This window comes from Bombus affinis, chromosome 16 (assembly GCF_024516045.1).
Source record: "Bombus affinis isolate iyBomAffi1 chromosome 16, iyBomAffi1.2, whole genome shotgun sequence".
Lineage (NCBI taxonomy): Eukaryota > Metazoa > Arthropoda > Insecta > Hymenoptera > Apidae > Bombus > Bombus affinis.
Window position 1 is genome coordinate 1,170,113 of NC_066359.1, and position 20,936 is coordinate 1,191,048.

The window sequence follows — 20,936 nt, forward strand, 5'->3', positions numbered from 1 at the left end:
TAATGGATAAATAACTGTTTAAGTACTTTTGTAATCTCTGCGAAATATATACATACTAGTACTAAATATTTTGTAGTTTCTATTACATTTCCGACATTTTCGGTTTTGTTTCAAGTTTTACCAACATAATCATAGGAATCAGGTCCATCATAGAATGTTAATAAAATTTCAAAACAGTTTCGTATAATACACATAATACATACTATATTCATAAAAAGTTTCTATAAGCATTCGAATACTTTCATAAGCTACTGTATGTCATCATCATATCAATGTTTCAACTACATTTTTTTAAAAATTACGATGAAACTTAATAACACATGCTGTTCGGATATTGTTCCACATTTTAATCGAACAACTTCGTTTTCACATGAGAGAAAATTATTTATTTTGAATTTTTTTGTGAATATTAATATTAATCAGAAATAAAAACTTTTGAATAAAAGTATAACATTTTTCTTCAATTCTGAGTTGTATGCCTCAGTTCATCTTATAAGGGATTATTCTGAATTTTTCATTAATTGATATTCCAATAATAATCGAGATTCTACAATATTTCTAAAACTACAATTTCCAGAATTACCAAATTAGTAAGTGTCTGAAATTCATATTGTTTTTATGAAAATTGAATAAATATACAAAAAAGATTTATTTCCGACGATTCGAATGATATTTTGTAAAATATAAGAGGATAAAAGGTGGTTTTTAAAAATATATTCTAATTTGATTAGCAGAATTTTTCATGTAACTTTATAGATTTATATTGAAGTCATTATCAATTTCTTTCGTCTGCGGGATTCTGGAAAGCAGAATTCACATAAGCCTTTTCGAAAGGTCACACTTAAATTTCAGAGGATAATCACGAAAAGGTTAATGACTTGTCAGTATGCATATTTATATTGACCGATGTCTAAGTACATTGAATAAGGATTTTTGAATCTCAACATAGCAGTTACAGAAGTATATTTAGATGAAAACTGTGATTCATCTAGAACGTGAACTGACGTCTCTTCACTATTTACTCACGATACACAGATTCGTTCCCATTCGCTTCATTCTCTCTACGTTGTCTCGTACGCATATACACCTAGTTAACATCAAAATAAATCTATATCTGGCATTAGTTATAATTCCAATCGGGGTTTATGTACACGACGGCGGAATAAAAGTACTATGCGCGAAACCCTTTTTCGTTACTCGGATTCTATAACGTATTAGATCTTTCTCATATACATGTATACATATATACTGTTAGTTTTGAATGTTTGGAACAGATAATGCTTGTCGAATCCTCGTAATACGCAGATTTTGCACAATGTCTTTTCCTTCTTCCCTGATTAGCGCTTCTCTTCAATTAGGCACTCCTTGCACTAAACGAACGAATAACGATCGTGTCGTAACAAACCACTACGTAATAATTCGTACATCTAAATAGCAAGTGTACATCAGTTTTGTTAGGACACTGACACTGTAAATAATTACTATGCGCCAATTAACTTGCCAATCGTCCCTCTATCGATTATAGTGCGTACTAATTGCAAGAATCGGGCTAGTCATTAACGCTTTTATTATCCTTCTCAAACTTTATTCCACACCTTATCGCAGTATTTTAAACGACGACGAGGTTCAAACACAGATTCGCTTCACTTTTACAGAATTCCGAAAATACAATACGTGCATCGTGTCTTGTCGTACACGTAGAAAATGATATTTCAAAAGTGACTCTTTTTTTATCGTTCCAGCGTCCAACAGCGATACTATACAATGTACACGATAGCACATTTTCGTAGATCCGCAACCACAGAGGCGTGAATAAGAATCTACCAAGGCCTCCACATTCCTTCTTCGTCTTTTGCAGGTTGTTGCGGTTGTTGAAGAGGAGAAGGCGAACGAATTCCCGTGACGAACTCTCCACTCGCGTGGCTGGACGGCCTGTCTTCCGAGTGCGACGGGATCGCTCCTTCCGTGGATAAACGACCTATAAGCTGTTGTTGCTGCTGCTGCTGGAGGTGGTGCTCGACGTTAGCGACGGCTGGTAACGAAGCTCTCGTGTTAGATTTTGGTTTCTTGGAGGTAGTTGTAAAATCAAGCGGCTGTTCCGGCTGTTCGAGTCGCGGACTCTTACTTGGTTTGGAACCAATGGCTGAGATGGCATTGGTAGCAAAGGTAGAAACGGGGGCGGAAGCGGAAATGGAAGCGGAAACAGAAGCGTTGCCGGACGTAGCGGCAGCGGCGACGGTAGCGGCAACAGCAGCAGCAGCAGCATTCACGGCAACGGTGGCCGCGTCCTGCCATTCCTGTATATCCTCGTGAGGCCGTTTCGCGGCGAGTTTGTCCGTCGCCTTGAGAAAAGACATGTTAGTGGCGGCCCATATGGCCGTCGGTGGATTCGGCCCGATACTGATACCGTTCGCTGCGGCAGCAGCTGCGAGCTGAACGTAATGACTAGGAAGAAGGAAAACTACTTGACCATCGGGCAATCTGGATGGTATCACTTGCACGACCGAAAGCATGTTTGGATTTTGCTGTGAACTAGATGCCTGGTCGATAACTGGTATACCAGGCGGAGGAGGCGGAGGTGGATGATGATGAGAATCAAGGTTGGTCGTATTAACCTGACCGAAGGCAGAAGTTGGCCGGCTGTTGCCGTTGCTACTGCTGTTGCTATTATTGTTGTTTTCATCGCCAGCGGTAGTACTACTATCCGGTCGGGCTGGTTCGATATCCGGTATTTCGGCTTTTATCAAGCCGACCGGATTCAAAGTTGTACTACAATGTGCAGTCGATGGCACATGATGCTCCAACGGACCGGGACTTCCCGAGCCTGTCACTCGATCCGTCACGCTTCCGGGACTGCTGCCTAATCCGCTATCCGGCCTCGAACCCAGATCCAAGTCTAATTCCGACACGCAACTATCCAAATGCCGTAGTAGCCTTTGTTTCACTGCAGGGTCCATTGGTGTCGTGTTCCCGGTGATTATATCAGGAGCATCGAGATACCGACTTACCTGCAACGCAAAGTCAAAATGAAAGTAAAATATGGGCGATGATACCGTTTGTTTCAGTAGTATAGTAATAACAATGGAATCAGATTCAATATGTACTTGCACTTACTTACATTAATATTTGGACACGGGACTATAGCTCTATATATTTGTTGCTTTGGATAGGAGATCATGATTTAAATATCGTATTGCTTATTCTACAATAATATGAACCACTTATTGCATCTTGAAAATACGCAAACATTACAGTTAATCAACATTTAACGACAATAACAAGTTTAATTCTACAAGAGATTTCTAAGAAGAGAAAAATTGTCTTCCGTGTTTCTTAAATTCGATGTGGTATTTTTTTTTTACAATTGGTACTAACAATTGCGCAATCTCACAATAGCGTTTATTCTTTTTTTAAATGATAAATTACAAATTCTATTTCATCATATCTAGTACCCCTTCCTTCTTCTGACATGTTAAATCTCTTGGTGTATTAGGAAAGTATTGCTGTTAATTTCTTTTGCAGCAGTTGATGCAACATTAAACTTGTACTTAAAACAAAAAGAAAAAATTGATGTATTTCGCAGTTCGATCTATTTCTAAAAATTGCTAAATTGCAGAATATAAACAAGTGTCTGAATATTGGCGTGACGTCAAAATAAGACAAACTTTTGTTAAAAATCTGTTGTACCATTAAGCTTTATTGTTAAGAAAGAATTATTTACGTGTTCTCAAACTACAATAAGAGATACATACGGTATTTTCTCCATAACTGATCGAAAATCGGGACTTCTCTGTGATAAATTATCATCGTGTACAGAACTCGATTGTTTATAATAGATACGATCCGCCATTTTGCTGAATTTAGAAAAAAATAACGCGAGTGAAAGAAAAAGAGGCGCGACAGTCGGCTTGATGAAAAGAAACATATCGGTTAGATAATGTTAATGCGATAACGGAACCTTTTTATTTTTAATCTTCATCAAACAAAACTTTTACCAATGTAATTGTGAGGTTTTGCTCATTAAAATAAGACCAAGTACGATATAATTTGGAGAATATTCGTTTATTTAATGATATTAACTTATTTTCTTTCGCCTATTATATATACATGTAAATGCGATTTAAACCATATCGTGTTCGGTCTCATTTTAATCAGAAAAATCTTACTAATACGTTAGTAAACGTTTAATTTTGTAAAAATCAGAAATAAAAAGGTTTTATCATTGTCTCATAGATAATTAATATCTTTTCATAGTCGATCGAATTCGAATCAGGTTACACTACTCAGCCGTTGAACTTCGCGGTGTGTCAAAAGCAACACTAGGGCCCCTTGGGGGAATGATCTCACCTCAGTAGTGGGGATGACGACAGATCAATTACGAGGAACATAGTGGCGATGAATTATAGAGAAAATATTGTATTTCCGTAGAATAACCAATACGATATTTAAATCATTCCCTCTTATACAAAGCAACAAATAATATAAGGCTAGTGTTGTGTCTTAATATTAATACGAGTAACTGTATAAATTCGAATCAATGTCCAAGGCTCGCTACATATTATTCGAATTCTAGGATTCGATAATCACAAGATAGTTTTGAATCTCGGAATGAGCAGTATCTGTAATTTTTGAAAATTTACTTATAAACTATTTCAATACTTAAACGAATCGAACTCCTTACAAATAGCAATCAAATTACGGGAATCAGAAAGGTATTATCATTTCATTGAATTGTTAAAACAAATTCAGGAAACTTCTAGAATTATAGACGATACACATTATTTTTACAAATTTTATTTTTACGTTTGTACTTGTGGTTGTTTAAGAATGATAGCTGAGAAAAGTTAAGTCAAGTAAATAGAGAACTAGAGAATCTCGTAACTGCTTCTAACTTAATCCACAGCTTTCTTCGAATTTGTAGTACACTATCAATGTTAAAGATAAATAGAACTATTTCTGCACTAAATGCAACGCAGTTGAGTGAAACATACCTCTCTGGAGCAATCTTGATAACCAGCCTTATATCTCGACAAACCAGGTTGAGCAAGGGATCTTTGCCTTTGTAAATGTCGAACCGTTAACTCTAAAATGTCAGCTTTTTCAAGTTTACTATGCTTCGTGTTCTCCAGCCGGGCGCTGTCAAGAATGAGCGCCTTCAGCGCCGCCAACGACTGATTAATTCTAGCTCGCCGTCGCTTTTCCATTAGTGGTTTGTTAGCCTGAAAAATAACAAACCTGTCGCTAGAATAATACAATATCAAATTATACGCGTGACCGTCGTCTCTAAAAATGTTCGCCTACCAATATCTATTCTTTCCCTTCTTCCTCCTTTCCTCCTTTCTTGTCTACCCTCTTTTCTTACTCCGTACAATACATAGGCATAATCTACGTATCATGATACAAATAAAAGGATCTAATCATTACAGAACTGAAAGAAAAATGAGTTTGTTTTACATGTCAGAGTTGGAAGAAGTGACAAAATGAAAATCGAAGGAAAATCGATGGAGGTGATACAGAATGATGATTAAATAAATCGACTGAATAATCACATTATTATGAGTGTATTTTAAACGATAAAAATACATACTATAGTGTAATCAACAAATCAACAAATCAACAAATCGAAAATTTGTATGCGTATTATATAATTTTTATTTTCTACTTTATGTGACATATTAGAATTGCATAATACGCAAAAACGTATAAAATATCCAAAATAGAATAGTCTCTATGATATTTAATAGTACGACATCAATTTGCGCTGAGGTTATGTGTATATCTTTTTAACTATGTTTACGAAACTATGAATTTTCATAAATGTCCACAATCTAATAATTAGCGATTTAGGTATTATCGTTGTTAGAAATTACAAACATCATTTCACAATTATATTGAACATTAAAAAATTATCTTTATATTATATAATTATATTATATGTATATTGTATATTATACATTCACAAAATTACTGATGACATAATAATTATATGTATTTATCCAAGCTTCATTCATTATCTACTTCCTACTGGAAGATATACTACATCCACGATAAACATATGTTCAAAATCGTCGATATTCCCGCGCTTTTTTAAACACCCAAACGATTCCATTCAAACAACTTACTAACCTTCGTTGTATCTAATAATTATAAAAATAACTACATCGGGCTACATAAAAAATTCATAACTATAATTCTTGTAACAAAAAAATTAAAACTCAATATATATATGTTTAAAATATAAGAATGAGTATTTATATAATACATACAAACATGAATGAAATATACTAAAGTAATTATAGAAAAAAAGAAGAAAAAGCATTAAGTGAAAATGAAGATTTACTCACTCGACGACCATCCGAGTGTTTAGGGCTCGGGCTGAGACTAGGGCTAGGACTGGCCGACGGACTCGGTCCTTGGTGCACGCTCTGTTGATGTTGCGATTGATGATGATGGTAATGTCTATGAGTGTTGCCGGCCGATTTCTTTTCTTGATGCCTCAACGAATGAAGACGAGCGGTCATCTTAGTAGGCCACGCGGGCCTTCCGCTGTGACGACAATAATGGGAACGGTGATAACAAGAAAATTGGTATCGATACTAATAACAATGGGAATAACAGCAACAATGATGATAATGATGGTGGCGATAACGAGAACCACGAGGACGTCGATGGTAACGGTAATGACAGGGGTGACAACGACGGTGGCCGCCGCGACGACGACGACGACGACGACGACGACGAAGCCGACGACGACGACGAAGACGACGACGACGACGGCGACGACGACGGCGGCGACGACGACGGCGACGGCGACGACGGCGACGGCGGCGACGGCGACGACGATGACGACGACGACGACGACGACGACACCGACGACGACGACGACGACGACGTCGACGTCGACGACGGCGACAGTGACGGTGTCGGTGTCGGAGTCGGTGTCGGTGTCGGTGACGGTGTCAGTGACAGAATGGATTTCAGCGTCCAAAGTAATCGACTGGACGCGGCTGAGACACTCAGCATCTCGCGTTCTAAAAAGTTACGCGGCACCACTCTGACACAGGTGTACTTTCATTTAATTCCAACACTTTTGACACTAATATATAATTCTCGATTATCATCCTCCTGTATATCGTTCTTTTAACATATCATTTTAAAAGGTTCCGCCAGTCACAATATAAACACGCATCAGCTGCAATGTCGTATCAGCTGCAACATCCTCGTCGCATCTTACTCTATTTCAAGAGTTCCACCGTAACGTGTAATTCCTCCTGCACGATACCACGCGTTTTCCATGCGGTGCGGCTCAGTTCGATCACTAAACTGTCGTTAGGCCGTTTCAAAGTTTTCACTGAAGACGCGAGCACATTTTAGGTCACCACGTGGCTCCTTACACGGTGCACATGAAACGACAGATTTTCAATCGTATCGTAATCTGTTCATTTCATATTGGACTCGAGCTTTTTCCCATAAAGAATTTTCGAAAATTTTCACAAACCGATTTCAGAAACAAAAATTTATGATCTTATAATATATTATTCGATATTTTCTCACGAGACGTACGATTTTCAGTCATGAAGAGATCGAATTTCCTGCGTGCCATATTTACTGTTTGGAAACTAAACTCGCGAAAAAATTTGCTATCCGATTTATCGAATAATAAAAACGAGCGAGATTGAAGATTTCATTTTCGTTGTTTCCTGTTGGTGCGTTCTGCACTCGTCTACGTTGCGAAACACGGATTCATCCTCGCTGGACGGCTAACGGTGACAGACTGCGAATCGAAGAGCGGTAGCTGGCGGGCGGCTCTTCAGCAAGATTCGCGCGTGTGTGAGTCGTGGGCGAGAAGCCGGGAGCCGCACAGAGGATCGCGCCGCGGTTGGTCGTGCGTGTGGCGGGGGTAGGATGGTGGCTGCTTGCCAGAACCGCTGCTGTCAAGGGGCAGAGAGAGAGGACGAGGTTCGCTTGCCCGCTCACGCGCGCCCTTGCCTGCGGCTACCTTTACCCCTCTCTCTCTCTTTCACCCCAATCTTTCTCTCTTTTTGCCATTTCTAGCGAGTTGCTAGTTGCACGCGACCTACCTTGATCTCCTTCTTCTCTTTTTCGCCATGTCGCTTACTATCTAACAACCGTTATGCGTCGTTAAAACAGCAACCAATTTTGATTGTCATGATATTTTTTTCTTTAAAACCGTATATTTCCAAACATTCAAACACAATAGTGTAGATTACTCTATTTACCGCGATATGTATAATTTATTAGGAAATGGACAAATCCTTGGTATACCGATTTACAAAATTGCAAATTACGATTTTTTAAATGATTTTATGGAAATATCTAGAAATATATCTTCCAGTGGCAAGAGAACTCCGAACTTTTTAAAAAACATATAATTTTGGAAGTTACGTATATATCGTCGTTCCTATATACATCGTACGAAATGAAAGAAGACTCGGTATTAAACGCAACGAGCGAGCATCGTTACTGTCCACTGTGACCTTTAATCTGCTGCTATCCGTCTATCCGTCCGTCTACTTGGTTTCCCTTCACTTTCCCTTTTTTTATATTTCGTTCGTCCGTTTCGCTCGTGCTTGGTAACTCGCTGTCGCACGCTGCGAACGAAAAGGCGGCGATGGTAACGGCAGCGGCAGCAGGTCGTGTGCGTGTGACTGGATATAGACGAGGATAACGCCGTGGCGTAGGAAATTACGACGAGTTGCCGAAGAAAGGTGGTGGTAGTGGAGTGGGATGAGGGTGGGTGATGGCTCGTTGTCGGTGCTGGCATGGCACGAGCCAGCACGGTACGCGGCGTGGTCTTCGGAAGCAGTGGCGTGGCGCGGCGCAGTACGGCGTGGCGCGATACGGAGCGCGCGGCGTGGCCCGAATCGAGGCGTGCAGCAGCGGTAGCGCGGCAATGGTCGAGGGAGTGGAGCAAGTGCCGTCACAGGACAAGCTCGATCCGTGCTGTTCGGCTCGTCGAGGTGATGAGCCCTCGAGGCGGGTGGTGGGCAAAGGGTGACGAGCGGCAGGCGGCGCGCGGCGGACGATGGACGGCATGCGGCGAGAGGTGTATGCTGGCGGCGTGTGGCGTGCGGCATGGTGGCGTGGTGTGCGGTACGCGGGGTGAAGCGTGAGCCGTGTGCGGCGTGCGGCAACTAGCGTGCTGTAGAGACGGGCGGCGGCCGCTTCATGGATTATAGGGAGGGAGAAAGAACGATCCCGACGAGCGACCGGTCGAACGGATGGACCGTGGAGACCGTGAAGCGTGCTCTGCACAGCCAGCCAACACACATATACACACACACAAGTATTTCGAGTGTGTTGGCGAGCGCGATGAAGCGGTGGCGCTTGAGGGGAGAAACGAGTGAACTAGCAAGCGGCAGTGGCGAAGAAGAGAGATACGGCGGTGGGTGTGGAGAGCGAGGAAGTGTGCACACGCCGCGCCGTGGTAAGGCGTCGGCACAGTGGGGTCGGAGGAGATAGTCGTCGGCACGCGCGGCGCAAACCTCTCTCTACCCACGCAAACGTAGCAACGTACGTGCGAACGAGCTCGTACGTGAGAGCGTGCGTGTCAAGCTGCCTGCGTGCCAGCGTGCCGCCCTGTCGCGTCGCTCGACCACCACGCCGAGCCGTGTCAGCGTACCGTTTCCTCTGCCTACGTATAGTACATACATGCCTCCTCTCTCTGTTGGAGCGAATGCAACAAACTGATGTTGGATTGCACGCGCTCGTCCAGTGACAGAGCTAATTAAATGGTTCTACTATTTCGTGTTTTAAAATTAATCTCCGCGATCGAAACAATTATGCCGGACAGGGGATGTAGCCTATGCTCAATTTTTTTGCGCAGTTTTTGGCTGGATAAGACACGTTTTAGCTGTGAATAATCGAACCGATTGGAAGGCACGTTGATCAGCGATCGCAAATCAAGGATTACGGCTAATGTTATATGAATACTTAGTTATTCCCGAAAATGCAAATAAATAAAGAAAAAGGTTGGAGATTATCAGTTTAGCTTCTAGGAAGCTCAATAGTTACGTTTGTTCTAAATCCAATGGATATCTTAAATACTTGTTAGGTCAAGAGCGTAAAGTAAACAGACAAGAAATGAAAAAACCACAACTGGGCTAGTAACTAGAAACTGGGCTAAAGAACAAAAATAATATATATTAGATTATAGAAATTGAAATGAGTAAATGGAAAACATAGAAACCCTGGAGAAGAAAGGGAAAGAAAGGAACGTAAAGTAAAGATTGGAGCGAGGGAAAGTGAGAGAAGTGACAGATTACCTAGGTTTTTTCTGTTGCGACGGACACACATGAGAGAATCCCGTTGTGGATGTAGTTTGAAGTGGAAGAGGGAAGTGAAGGGAAGTGGTGAGAAAGCAGTCGCGAAACCTAGAAGCGCATACGAATAAGGAAAAAAATTTACGAAACTTTTTCGCGGCGTGAGGCATTGCGATGCGGCCATACCATGACCACGCCATTGCCAAGCCGTTACCACGCCGTTATCCCATCGTGTTTTACTCTTTACCACTTCAAGCCACACATAACGCGATGCATCGTGGCATACCTCGCCAACGTTGCAGTACACTTTACATCGAGGGCTCTCCTTTTCTTTTTCTCTCCGTTGAAGCGCTTGCTTTCGTTTTAGTTCTTAAATGCGACCAGGTGAGGCGAGGTGAAACTTACAAAGACGCGTTTTATACGCACCTCGTCAACGTGTTTTACCTCGTCTTCTTGTTTTACAAGGAGGGATGTAATGGCTAGAGAAAGGGTAGATAAGGAAAAAAGAGAACGCCTAGCCAACGAATAATCGTGAAACCATAAAGATCGCAATGAAGGATTATCAACTAAATATCTCGCTAAATATCGATTTACTTTTTCTCTTATCACTAGTTTTTACCTTTACTTTCCCTAGTGCTAATGCTTGCTAAATTTGTTGAAAATTCTCGGATCATCATCTGATACGAATAAAAGATTTTGAACGATTAATCATTTCTTTGAATTTGAGCTAATTATCACGTGATACGTACGCTTATAAACGGGGGTGTGCTTAAAAACGAAGAAATTAAAACTGTATATGAGCCAGAAAATTCTTATTTTTAAGGTAATATATAAAATATTTTGCATAAGGCGGGGTAAAAATATTTGTCAAAAAAGGGAAGGTTTAGAAAATTGATACAACGAAATCGAATTCGAACATTCGTAGGATTAGATTGCAACTTTGTATGAATATACCATTTTGATTTTAATATTATTTAACTGTTTTCTTAGTAATTTAATCTATCAGTCACGTTTTGCATAAAAATGTAATCTAATGCTTTCAAGCAAAAATTCTTATTTCGAATTTTTGATTCCTCGCGTACGAACATATAAATTGACGAATGATTATTAGTAAATTCAATTAATTTTATTATAAGGATTTTACTTCTTCCCCTTTTCTTGTATACTTATAATATAGAATTTAAAAATACATTGTCAGTACAATAAGTATAGAACAGAGATAGTTTCAAAATGTTTATTTCGAGTAACAATTACAAACTGAATTAGATTAAATTTGCTGTAAATTACTATTCCTATTTATATCCTCGCCTCTATATATGGTTCTACGTATAAGTATGTAACGATATCAAATAACCTACCACACAACGTTCTAATCAGAAGCTAGAGTCGCATGGAGGCGCGATAGTTTTCTGAAAGATTCTTTCGAAGCTTCCGTCATCACTCTTTGGAACTGTCGTCTCCATCGAGTACAACTCGATCGATCGACAGCAAACTCAACGTGCCACGTACTTTTCGCGATAAGGTGGTCGCAGGGTAGAGAAGAGAAGGGAGAGGCGAAGATAGGAGAGGGAAAGAGCGAGTTTGCCCGGTGGCTTCAGCATTGATCGTTCCCAGAAGAAGAGAAGGAGCCGAGCGAAACGAAGAAGAGGCGTACACGAGAAATTCGAGACGCCCGGCGTCGCCCGGCGGCGAAACGTTATCCGGTATGCAAGAAAGGACGTCCTCATTAGCGGGACCCGACGTCGTTTCAGCTCAACAGGAGCGATCGTGGCGTGGCTCGACGTGATACCGCGTCAACCCGTCTTGGTTCAGCTCTCAACATAGCTATCCCCCCGCCTCGTATTTACCGGCTACTCTCCTCATCTTCGATGATATGTCCGAAATATGAGGAAACGCTGTGAACCAAGAAATGCAATATTCGATATTTCATCGATGTACAATACAATTACTCGCGTTCACACTCGGACACAGCACTGTCTCTTTATTTACTGGTTTGCATAGCAGCTCATGATTTTACGGCTATATCAATCATTTATTGTAACTTGAAAATATGTCAATTTCTAATGATAACGTTTAGCCATAGGAGAAAAGAGATCGTCCTTTTTATTTCTTAAATTCAATGCGGTATTTTTTTTTATGTAACATATATCTTCTAGGGATATCTGCAACAATTAAGAACTAATAATTGTGCAATTTTACGGTAACCTTCACCCTTTTTGCCTATAATAAATTACTAATTGCCTTTTATCAAAACTGGAATTCTTTCCTTCCTTTTTCTAACATGTCGATATCCTATAGGTGTACCTATAAAATATTGGTATAAAAATATTCCTGTTAATTTCTTTCGACGTTAATTATAGAAGATACATTTATTTTGCAGCTGCAACTGTTTCCAAGGATGTTAATAAAACGAATGGTTTCTAAGGATAATTATCGAAATGATCTGAGTAACTGCACGTGATATTGAGTTTTGTGATATTACTTTAACATCTAAAGTCGATATGCGTCTCCGACATCGGTTGATATCGTGTGCGTTGCACGGTGGAGTGGAGGGTGATAGGTGAATCGGTCGGGGGTTGCTAGACTGGTAGTGGCGGTAACGCGATAAACAGATTAACGGCGAACTCGAACGGAGGTCGCAGTTTAGTAGTTGGGCATCGCAGCTCGAGGGATCAGCCTTCCGTCAGGAGACGTTCCAGTAGGACGTACATGGCTGAACGATTACGAAAATGTTGAGAAGAGGCATACATAAATAAAGTGGCTATAAAACATTGGTCACACCATTGTATAAATTATTATATTTGCATAGCTAATTAATTACTAATTAATTAGGTGCAAGTATGTTAAATTTCGTATCATTTAATAGTATTATACTTTTATGCGACGCGAAAATAAAATATATAGATCCTGATAAGGAAATGCTTTATTGGAAAATAAGAGTATGTGCTTTTTGTATGCCAATACTTTTCGTAGTCACTGTACCTGCAATGGGAATGCAACTGCAGCAGACGCCGTATCTCAAGTCGGAAAACGTGTAGTGCTTTAAACTGTTAACTATGAAGTGTCTGATGAGACACGACTATCGTGACTATATATTAATAGTAAAATTTGAAAGTATTCGGAAATTGTATATACGAGTTATAAGACATTTATTGCAAATGTATATTTACAATTAGTTAAAAATTAGTATACAGCATGAGTAACTATCTTAAATGCATAATAAATGTTAAAGATGATCCCATTGAATATCGAGGCTTATTAACACTTTGACTGCCACGGTGGTCATTCGGAGCGCTTCAAATTCTTGTAATTGTAAAAATTGAATGAAAATTGACAGTTAAAGCATTTTGAATATAACCGATAAATAGAAGATACTTTGAAATAAAAAGTGTCCCATTGAACGATTAAACATTTTTATTAGAACATCAATAAAAGAAAAATGAGAACAAATCTTGCATCTAACGGTGCGCTGTGTTTGCATCCATATCTTTCAGGGGTAATCTACGAATATTATTATAAACACACCTTAAAAAATAATCATAGATGCTGCTTTATAATCATATAATTGAAGTTAGAAGTGTGAACATACCTTACTATTATACATAGAATGAGCAAATACTGTTTACTAATATCTTCTACACGTTTCAACAATATATTCTGCACGTTTTGCTTACGACGAAATAACGAATGCGATTGGTTTGTTGAAATAAACGAAGACTTGTTATAATATGTCGTTATCAACTGTTACTAAGGCGCCACGGTGGTCACCCGTGACCACCAATAAGATGAACGATCCATTGGGGAAGAATGTTGTCTTACATCATCAATTTATTATTATTTTGCCATTATATGCTTTGAATAATAAAAATACTCCCGTGGCGTCCTGAGCGAAACATGTGATTTCAGCATGGCAGTCAAAGTGTTAAAATAACGATGAAGATAAATCACTGTCTAAGGACTTTTGTGATCTTTGTTAAGTAATACTTGCATTAAGTATATTGTAGCTTTTATGCGCATTTTCAGATGGGTTTCAAAGTTCACGAATGTAATCATAATGAAAGTAGATTACTAAAATGCTTCGTACAATATACATGAGATATTTATAGCAGGTTTCTATAAGTGTGAAATACTTTTCAACGTAACTGTTCAACGTTCTAAGTACACTTCTTCTGTAACCTTGATTATCCAAAGCTTAATTTAAACCTGTACGTAAGTTCTTTTATAAAGAATGAAGACACGTGTCAATTAACAAAATACGAAATAATATGCGGTCCCTTTTTAAAGATTGACGATGACTTTGAAAATTGAAGAAACATGGCCTTAAGGCAAAGATATGATGAATTACGGTATTTATTATTCCGAACTAATTAATTTTCTTCTGACACGCCTCTTTTTATAAGCAAAAATAATTAAAATATTAACGAAGAATATAAGCAAGACATCCTGTATAGGATGTATATGCGCTGTATATGTATCTGTGTGAATGTGAATTATCGGTTATAAGAGCAACTGCTCGTTACATTTATTAGAAAACTCTAACAGAATTTACATTCTTTAGTATCCTACACTATAAAGCACAAATGTTGCGCGCGAAATAACAGATTAATAGTAAAATAACTAGAAAATAAAAGCAGTAAAAAACGTTCAGTTTATACCAAATATGTACCGGCAAATAACACTTAGCCGCGAGTGTTTATTATATTAAAGTCCAGTACTTTCCAAAATATTTCTCTTACTATTAGCTTTTTCGATAATAAATCGGACGAATACTCAAAGCAAATAACAATATTTCTTTTTTCTGAAATTTTGAATTTTTCACAAAATCCTTGGTCGTCGCGTCTTTGAAACATACGATATGTGCTTAACGTTAGGTACGGTTGTCCTGGAAGCCTATAAGGGTTTGAACGCTGCTACGTGCCAGGTCCACGCTCTAGAGAGTAGACTCAAGGTAGAAGATAGCTATACCTAGCCTAGGCTAGTCGCAAGTCGTAATCGCCATTCGCCACATCCCCCAACTGACTGCCTTCTCTTCCCCTCCTTAGCCACTTACTCCTTTCTCTTTCTTTCTCTCTTCCCTCCTCTTCGTTTCAGTTTCTTTATCACTCGCTCTTTACGTTGTTCGCGACAGTAAGCATGTATGCGTAGACAAAGACACAAAGCAAGTAAGAAAGGGGACACAGATGAACGAACGAGTAACCGTTCTTCTCTTCCGTCGAGTCCCCTCGGGAATCCGCAATCCGGCGTCCGCGATCTCGTCATCCACCCCCTTGCTTCACCCTCCGGTTCTTCTCTCAAGCCACATCGACCCTTGCTTCTAGAGATCCTTCGGATTTTAACTTGGTCCCTTGCACGAACCACTAGCGAAAGAATTCTCCAGAGAATCAAACGTGGACGATATTCTCGTTGCTTGATTCGCGGCTCTCTAACTAAAAGCAAGTTTTTCTTCCAGTATTTAGGTCAGATTTTTCAAATAGCTTTTTACTTTGCACATTCTGTCCTTTTGTACTCGTTGGTTTCTTTTTCATGATTTTTGAAATAAGGTAATCCAATTTGATGTTACAAACGAATATTGGCGGTTTAACTCTGTCGCGTTCACCGAATCATTTTTGACACAGTTATATTCTTCCATAAGAGATGTTTCTTTTGGTTTAGTTTCTTTGGTTTAGATATTTCATTTTAAGATACGATATAATCTTAAAATGTATTTGTAAGATTTTTGAATTTCTTAAATTTAAGAAAAATACGAAACGATTGCTATAGATACGTATGCGTGATTTATCGTCCCAACTTTTTGCATATACACAGATTTTTTTTTATATTAGAAATCTCGATGTTTGTTGAAATGAAAGTAAAATCGAAACGTCGAAAGTTTAGGATGTATGGTGTACTCGGAAAAATTGAGATTTTCTTAAAATTTTCCCAAATTATTTGATATAAATATTTTCAACTTATTTGAAATACATATTACAGAGAAAATGGAAGAAATCCGCTTTCTTCCTATGAAAAATATTGAAAAATATACAATATTGTTCAAAGATGTTTATCTCTGAGGCAACGTAATAAATGATGTAATAAATCATACTATCGTGTTAATTCAAATTGCCATATTTGGCAAAAAGGTGGTCAAAAGAAGAAAAATGAATTTTAATATTTAACAACTAGAAATCGATTTCACATACGTCTAATATAAAGATTGTTATATCTTCAGTTTCAATGGAGATACGGCCTGATATTCAATGTACATATACCTAAAACATTTTTGTGCTATCTGATAGCAATGACTTGATCTAAGCAAAAGTTAACAACTAGAAAAGTTAACAACTAGAAATCGATTTCACATACGTCTAATATAAAGATTGTTATATCTTCAGTTTCAATGGAGATACGACCTGATATTTAATGTACATATACCTAAAACATTTTTGTGCTATCTGATAGCAATGACTTGATCTAAGCAAAAGTTAACAACTAGAAAAGTTAACAACTAGAAATCGATTTCACATACGTCTAATATAAAGATTGTTATATCTTCAGTTTCAATGGAGATACGGCCTGATATTTAATGTACATATACCTAAAACATTTTTGTGCTATCTGATAGCAATGACTTGATCTAAGCAAAAGTTGCAGATACGTCCTTGCGACTTACCACGACAACTGTACACGCACATAATAAATTGACTGTGGATTGCGAATAGGTTAAGAAGCTCTTTACCTTGAAGTTACTTAAATTCTGACCTAAGAGTCATAAAAAATCACTTCTCTTCATAAATATATACTTCTAAATAGACTGCGGAATTTTATGCATTTATGTGAAATTTGATCGTGTAAAAGTACATAGGATACACATAACCTAGAAAAATATGTAAACTATAACATAATAATATAATATATAATATTAACGAAAATATAATAATATTCGTTACAAGTTTGAGTGGATAAAACGATTCTTCATGTAGATTTCATTTTTTTAATTGATATCGATAAAATAATGAATTTGTTCAAATAATCGTAGTCTACTTATGAGCACGCCAACTGTGACTATTATAAAATCCAACGATGTGAATCAGTAAAGACAAAATTTCTCGAAACACGATCGAAGAATGAGCAAGAAAGATACGCGAAATAAAGAGGTTGGTATGATAGGAAGACTATGGATAGGTCTGGGTTAGGAAGTGCGGTGAAAAGCGGCTCGAAGGTAATAGAGCGGTGCAACGAGCAGACACCTCGCAATTTAGCTAATGGCTTCCCACTGGTATCGTGGTGGCTCCAGATACACGAATACGCAACATACGCTAGCTACTTTTCTCGTTTAACTCAAACTATATTTTCTGTTCTCCTAGTATGGTACAATCCTACTTATAGTCATTTGCCTTATCCATTCTTTAAGATTTCTTCGCTTGAAAAAAAGAAAACATTCAATCTCGACGTTTGTGTCAATGGTATAGAAACAATAGCCAGTTATTGCATACTGTATATAGTGGCTCACGAGATTATTTAAACATTTAGAATTTTTTTTCTAGGTACATGTACATATTATACGCATTATATAAAATCTCTCAAAATTTCGTTATAATACAACAGTACAATTTGAAACCAATTGGAAAATGTATATAAAAATTAAAAATAACGTGTATTGCAAACATACGCTTATCGAGAAATTAACATATAGCGTTAATAGTAATCTTAAACATACAGGCAATGTTACAGATGTCCTGGCTGCATATATTATGGTTTGTAGCGGTTTATCGAAAATCACCTATTTCCGAATAAAAAATCTGTAGGTTTTGTACATTTGTACGAATTTGCAGCGGCATCCCCGTCAACGTGGATCTCTCAGCGCAGTCCGGTGTGTAAGTCGGACGTGCAAGCGTGCGGTCGTGCGAGCGTGCAGCGCGCGCGGCCCGATTTCAAAGTGAACCGTTAAATTATTCGTGGCGCTTTCGAGCGACAAATGGACCAGTGAGACGTTTTAAAGGGTCTCGAGAGTCGGACGTCTATAAATAGGCAGATTAAGGAAACGTTTAAAATTAGCATACACAGGTATATTGTAAACGCGCATGCGTACTCGAAGGTATCAATTAAATTTACCAAATCTAATTTTTTGATCGGTGAAAAAATTACGCGTTTCGTGTTGAGAAGTGTCGCAGCAGGAAAAGGAAGAAAAGCAGTTGAAGGTTTAGAAGTTTTCGTTTACACCGTATTCTTAAAAATTTAAATAGATGCACAATTCGCTAATTCGATATAGGTAGTAAAGAAAGTATTAACATTTAACGTCCTGAACAAATAATTATTAAACAAATGCAGAATAAATAAGTAATAAATAACTCTATATTGGATAATTAAATAGATATATAGATTAGTATAATAATTCAAATATTTTATAGATAAGTGGAATTAGATATATTATAAAGAATATCATCGTTTCATATCTTTGATAATGTATAATTTAAAAGATTTCTTGTATTTCTGGTATTAGTTAGATACAAAAATAGATACTTTTAAACTATCTGTAGGAATTATTACAGAAATATATATTTCTATCTATCTTAACCTACCTTTAGGCAGAAAAATGACAATTACAGCATTATTTTATAAAATTTACCTCACCATTCACAATTATCTACATTATCATCGGATGAAATATAAATTTATAAATAATAAGCCATCCATTTTTTGAAACGATGAATACTAATAATTCACCAGAACAATGAAATTAAAGAAAAATCTAGAGTATTTAAATTATCTTAGAACATGCGATTATTTATAACGTCATTTTGTAACAAATAGGTACATTCGTAGAAATAAATTATTTATTTTTTGGAATCTTGAATACTAATTGTTTATCAAAATAATGGAATTTAATGAAAATCTAGAATAATTAAATTATGCTATCAACAATGCTTAAATTATAACAAACAAATCTATAAAAATAAATCACGTATTTTTTAAAATTCGAGGTACTAGCTCACGACTTCCTTAAAACTCAAGTTGCTCACTTCCTTTCTCTTTCTCTCTCTCTTTCTCCTTCTCTCTTTCGATTGCTTCGTCATTCATCTATTAATTCTCAAACACATATAAAACTCATATGAAAACTCAAAAGAAGTATACCAAGTCCATATGTACATAGGTCAGAACCGATCATGAAAAAAAGAAAGTAAGAATATACACAAAACAAAGAGAGAGAAAGAGAGAGAGAGAGAAACACGTACGGTACATCGACGCGACGCAGAAAAGCGTGCATCCTGCTTAGCGACATGCCTCGCTGATACACACATATACATATATGGTCATGGAATATTGATATGTAAATATAGCGGCTCCGGTAGCGGCAGTGCAACGATGGTTATAGGGGCGCTAGCAGGTTAACGAGCGACTCGTAGAGTGCGCGACGGCGCGGCGGGGTAAAGAGATAGATAGGAAAGTTAAGAGCGAGAAAGAGAAGGCAAGGGGAAGAGAGAAGTAGCTAGGTCTCCCAAAGTCTGTAGGTAGGTTGATGGAGGTCGAGGGTGAGACAGATAGATGGATGGATGGATGGATGGATGGATGGATGGATGGATAGATAGGTGGTGAGAGCGAGGGAAAAGAAAAGAACGAGAAAACGACAGACAAAAGAGAAAAAGAGGAAGAAGAGCACGGACGAGAACAGTGGCAGGGGTAGAAGCGGTAGCAGGAGACCAAAGTAGGATGAGGCAGCATCGGGATGGGCGAGCGAAGAGTCGAGGGGCAGGGGAGTTGGGTCGCTGCCGGCAGTATAACAGAGACGGTCGGGCGTGCCGCGGAGCGTGCCACCAAAGGGGATGAGAATTTTCCACAAGCTGCAGAATTATTGTCCCCATTGATCTAACTTAAAATATCTTGAAAAAATCAACCATTATACCAAACGAACAATATTTGTTACGTAAGAATTGTTTTCTATGATCAATGATAAATCAGAGAGAAAATTTTTTTTTTACGTGTAAGAGCGAGTGAAGGAATCGCATGCATAAATGGCGGATTGGACAATAGGAAGTCGGTGGTGTATAGGGACATGCCCTGCGGGACACGGAACGGGGTGGTTGGAACGGGCCGCGGAAACACGGAGAGGGCGGGAACACGTCGGTCGAGCGAGGGTTGCCGCGCTGTGAGCCGGAGAACGGGGATGTAGGAGGGTGACTATGGCTTCGTATGTATGCCTCTCTACGAACAGACTTTTATAACTGTGAGCGCACTCGCGAGCGCGCGTGACTGAAACCGCCAGTGGTACTATCTACGAGGGCACGTAGAGTCGAAGGGTATCATCTATAGACGAACACCTGGAAGAGAGTATCCCGTCGCTTCACCGCGACGTGTAAAATCTCTCTATCTTCGTCTCTCGCCTCCGACGATCTTCTCACTTCTCACTTCTCACGTCTAGTCTGCATTTTTCCTACTCGGATCAACAGCCTTGTTCGGGTTCGCGCGCGTCCTTCTCTTCTAAGATTTAGCTACTTCCATCTCGACCTCTCGCGAGAAATACGTCAAGTTTCCTTGGTCATACCATCGTCATTGATGGTTTTGTTGTTGATCTTGTTCTTTTTCTCTTTATTGATTCTATATTATCGTACTATATATCATTGTCAGCTGCGACACGTTCACCAACTCATGAGTTTCTGACGCTAAATGTAGAATTGA

The 20,936-nt window shown here is 38.6% G+C and overlaps 1 protein-coding gene across 3 annotated transcripts; it reads right to left on the bottom strand.

The window, feature by feature from the left end:
* Positions 1-874: 874 nt before the first annotated feature.
* On the bottom strand, positions 875-6,655 carry LOC126925943 (protein hairy). 3 transcript variants are annotated; one of them, XM_050741956.1, is made up of 4 exons: positions 6,345-6,491; positions 5,302-5,428; positions 4,992-5,219; positions 875-3,008 (listed from the first exon to the last, which is right to left on the bottom strand). In XM_050741956.1, the coding sequence occupies exons 3-4, from the start codon at positions 5,202-5,204 to the stop codon at positions 1,821-1,823; spliced, it is 1,401 nt and encodes a 466-aa protein (XP_050597913.1). In that variant the 5' UTR covers positions 5,205-5,219; positions 5,302-5,428; positions 6,345-6,491; the 3' UTR covers positions 875-1,820. The 3 variants fall into 3 exon arrangements, with proteins under 3 accessions (XP_050597913.1, XP_050597914.1, XP_050597912.1); XM_050741957.1 differs by having other exon boundaries at positions 5,302-5,385; positions 6,345-6,478; XM_050741955.1 differs by lacking the exon at positions 5,302-5,428 and having other exon boundaries at positions 6,345-6,655.
* Between the last annotated feature and the right edge of the window lie 14,281 nt (positions 6,656-20,936).

Bases quoted from the DNA above. Each gene is read 5' to 3' on its own strand.
- LOC126925943 (XM_050741955.1), bottom strand. From the start codon at position 6,521: ATGACCGCTCGTCTTCATTCGTTGAGGCATCAAGAAAAGAAATCGGCC. The intron at 5,220-6,344 runs GTGAGTAAATCT...GTTATTTTTCAG, and splicing joins AACACTCGGATGGTCGTCGA to GCTAACAAACCACTAATGGA. The intron at 3,009-4,991 runs GTATGTTTCACT...TTTGCGTTGCAG, and splicing joins ATCAAGATTGCTCCAGAGAG to GTAAGTCGGTATCTCGATGC.